This window comes from Vigna radiata, chromosome 7, assembly GCF_000741045.1.
Source record: "Vigna radiata var. radiata cultivar VC1973A chromosome 7, Vradiata_ver6, whole genome shotgun sequence".
NCBI classification, from domain to species: domain Eukaryota; kingdom Viridiplantae; phylum Streptophyta; class Magnoliopsida; order Fabales; family Fabaceae; genus Vigna; species Vigna radiata.
Genome location: NC_028357.1, coordinates 46,358,811 through 46,360,434, shown reverse-complemented (window position 1 = coordinate 46,360,434; position 1,624 = coordinate 46,358,811). Strand labels below are relative to the sequence as shown.

The 1,624-nt window shown below is 28.9% G+C and overlaps 1 protein-coding gene across 1 annotated transcript in view; it reads right to left on the bottom strand.

Annotated features, from left to right (window-relative positions):
• Positions 1-1,525, bottom strand: part of LOC106766505 (pre-mRNA-splicing factor CWC22-like) — a 3,875-nt gene extending 2,350 nt beyond the window's left edge. Inside the window, exon 1 of the mRNA XM_014651227.1 lies at positions 1,347-1,525. Coding sequence (XP_014506713.1) covers positions 1,347-1,525 — 179 coding nt within the window. The remainder of the gene's footprint in view (positions 1-1,346) is intronic.
• Between the last annotated feature and the right edge of the window lie 99 nt (positions 1,526-1,624).

Sequence of the window (1,624 nt, the reverse complement as noted above, 5' to 3'; positions counted from 1 at the left end):
CCATATATATATATATATATATATATATATATATATATATATATATATATATATATATATATATATATATATATATATAAGAGTTAAATGTCCAATTTTTGTTAAATGTATTCTACTTAACTAAATTTCTTATTTTTTCATGTTTTTGTTGTCTTTTTCACCTAATGTTTGGTTTGAATTTTTATAGTTTAAATTATTTTCTGTTCTTTAATTTATATTTAGAGTGTCATGGAGCATCAATAAATTTATTTTGATATATACTTTTATTGGCTCAATTTAGTTTGAATTATATTAAAATATATCAAAATATCAAAATAATATTTTATACAATTAAAAATTTAATTTTGATATGTTTTTTTAATAAATTGTCTCATTTGTAAACAGTTTTTTTTATTCATGATGCAAGAGTCATTACATCTCTTATATAGAGTTATCATGTTTTTTTGTAAGAAACTTAGAACATGTCATAAGTGCTCTATTTTAACATTAAATTTAATTTTTTGCTGTTAAAGAAAAGCATATATTCATAACAGAAAAACAATATCAAATTAGTCCAACTTAATATGATTGGTGAAATAATTTCAGGAAGGAAGTATATAAGAATTGATTTGAAATAAAATTGAATGAAGAAAAATGTTGCAAATCAATGCATCAAATATTTATATGATATTAGAAAAAAAGCATTGAAAATTTTATAATATCTTTATTAAAAGTATAGAAAGAATATAAATATATAAAAAAAGTTACTGAATTATTCCATCAAATTAGTGATAGGTCAGTTTAACACATGTGATATAACATGTTTTGTTACATTTATTTGTAAAAATTTATTTAAGATTTTCTACTGAGTTTTTTGTTTCTTATATGTTAAGCTTTTAAAATAAACTGATGTTAGTATAATAAAAAAATTAATATACTTTAAAAACATAAAAAGTATTCTTCATCTGTATATTTGATAACGGTAATTTTTGCCATTATCTATGGTGCATTTTTCGTGCCAAATCAACACTCCTGAAGCTTGAAACACGCTTGATCCTCTTCTTAATCCAACTTTGTGAATAAACTTAGCTTAGGTTACACACTTTAGTCTTCATCTCTTTTCCTCAAATTTTGTAGGAACTTTGAGTACTTTGGAAAGGCATTCAAGTTATAAAGAGTGGAGAACCAAGGGAGAACCACAAAGAAGAAGTCCACAAGAAGCTCACCAAGACTGGCGTTGGGCGCCACCCATCTCACGCTGGGCGTGAAAACTCACTGTTTCCAGGGGTATTTCACGTTGGGCGCCACTTTCTCACGTTGGGCATGAAAATCCACTGTTTCCAAGGGTATTTCACGTTGGGCGTCACTTTAATTGCACTGGGCGCGAGTTGTCTGATGTGGCACCCTTCCCTATAAAAGGCACACAGTTTTCGAGGGTTAAAAACTTCTTGGCAGCTGAGACCTGGGGAAGCGTTCTTGCACCTCTTGGAGCTAGTTCTGGACAGTGGGAGCTCTCCTTTCCTTCTCTGAGTCTCTTCTTCACCATTTTCATTCCATTGTAAGCTCAAGCTCTCCATTAATGGAGAGCTAAGTTCATTCTTGTTGGAGAGTGATGTAAACTAAGAACTTCTTGTAAATGCACTTG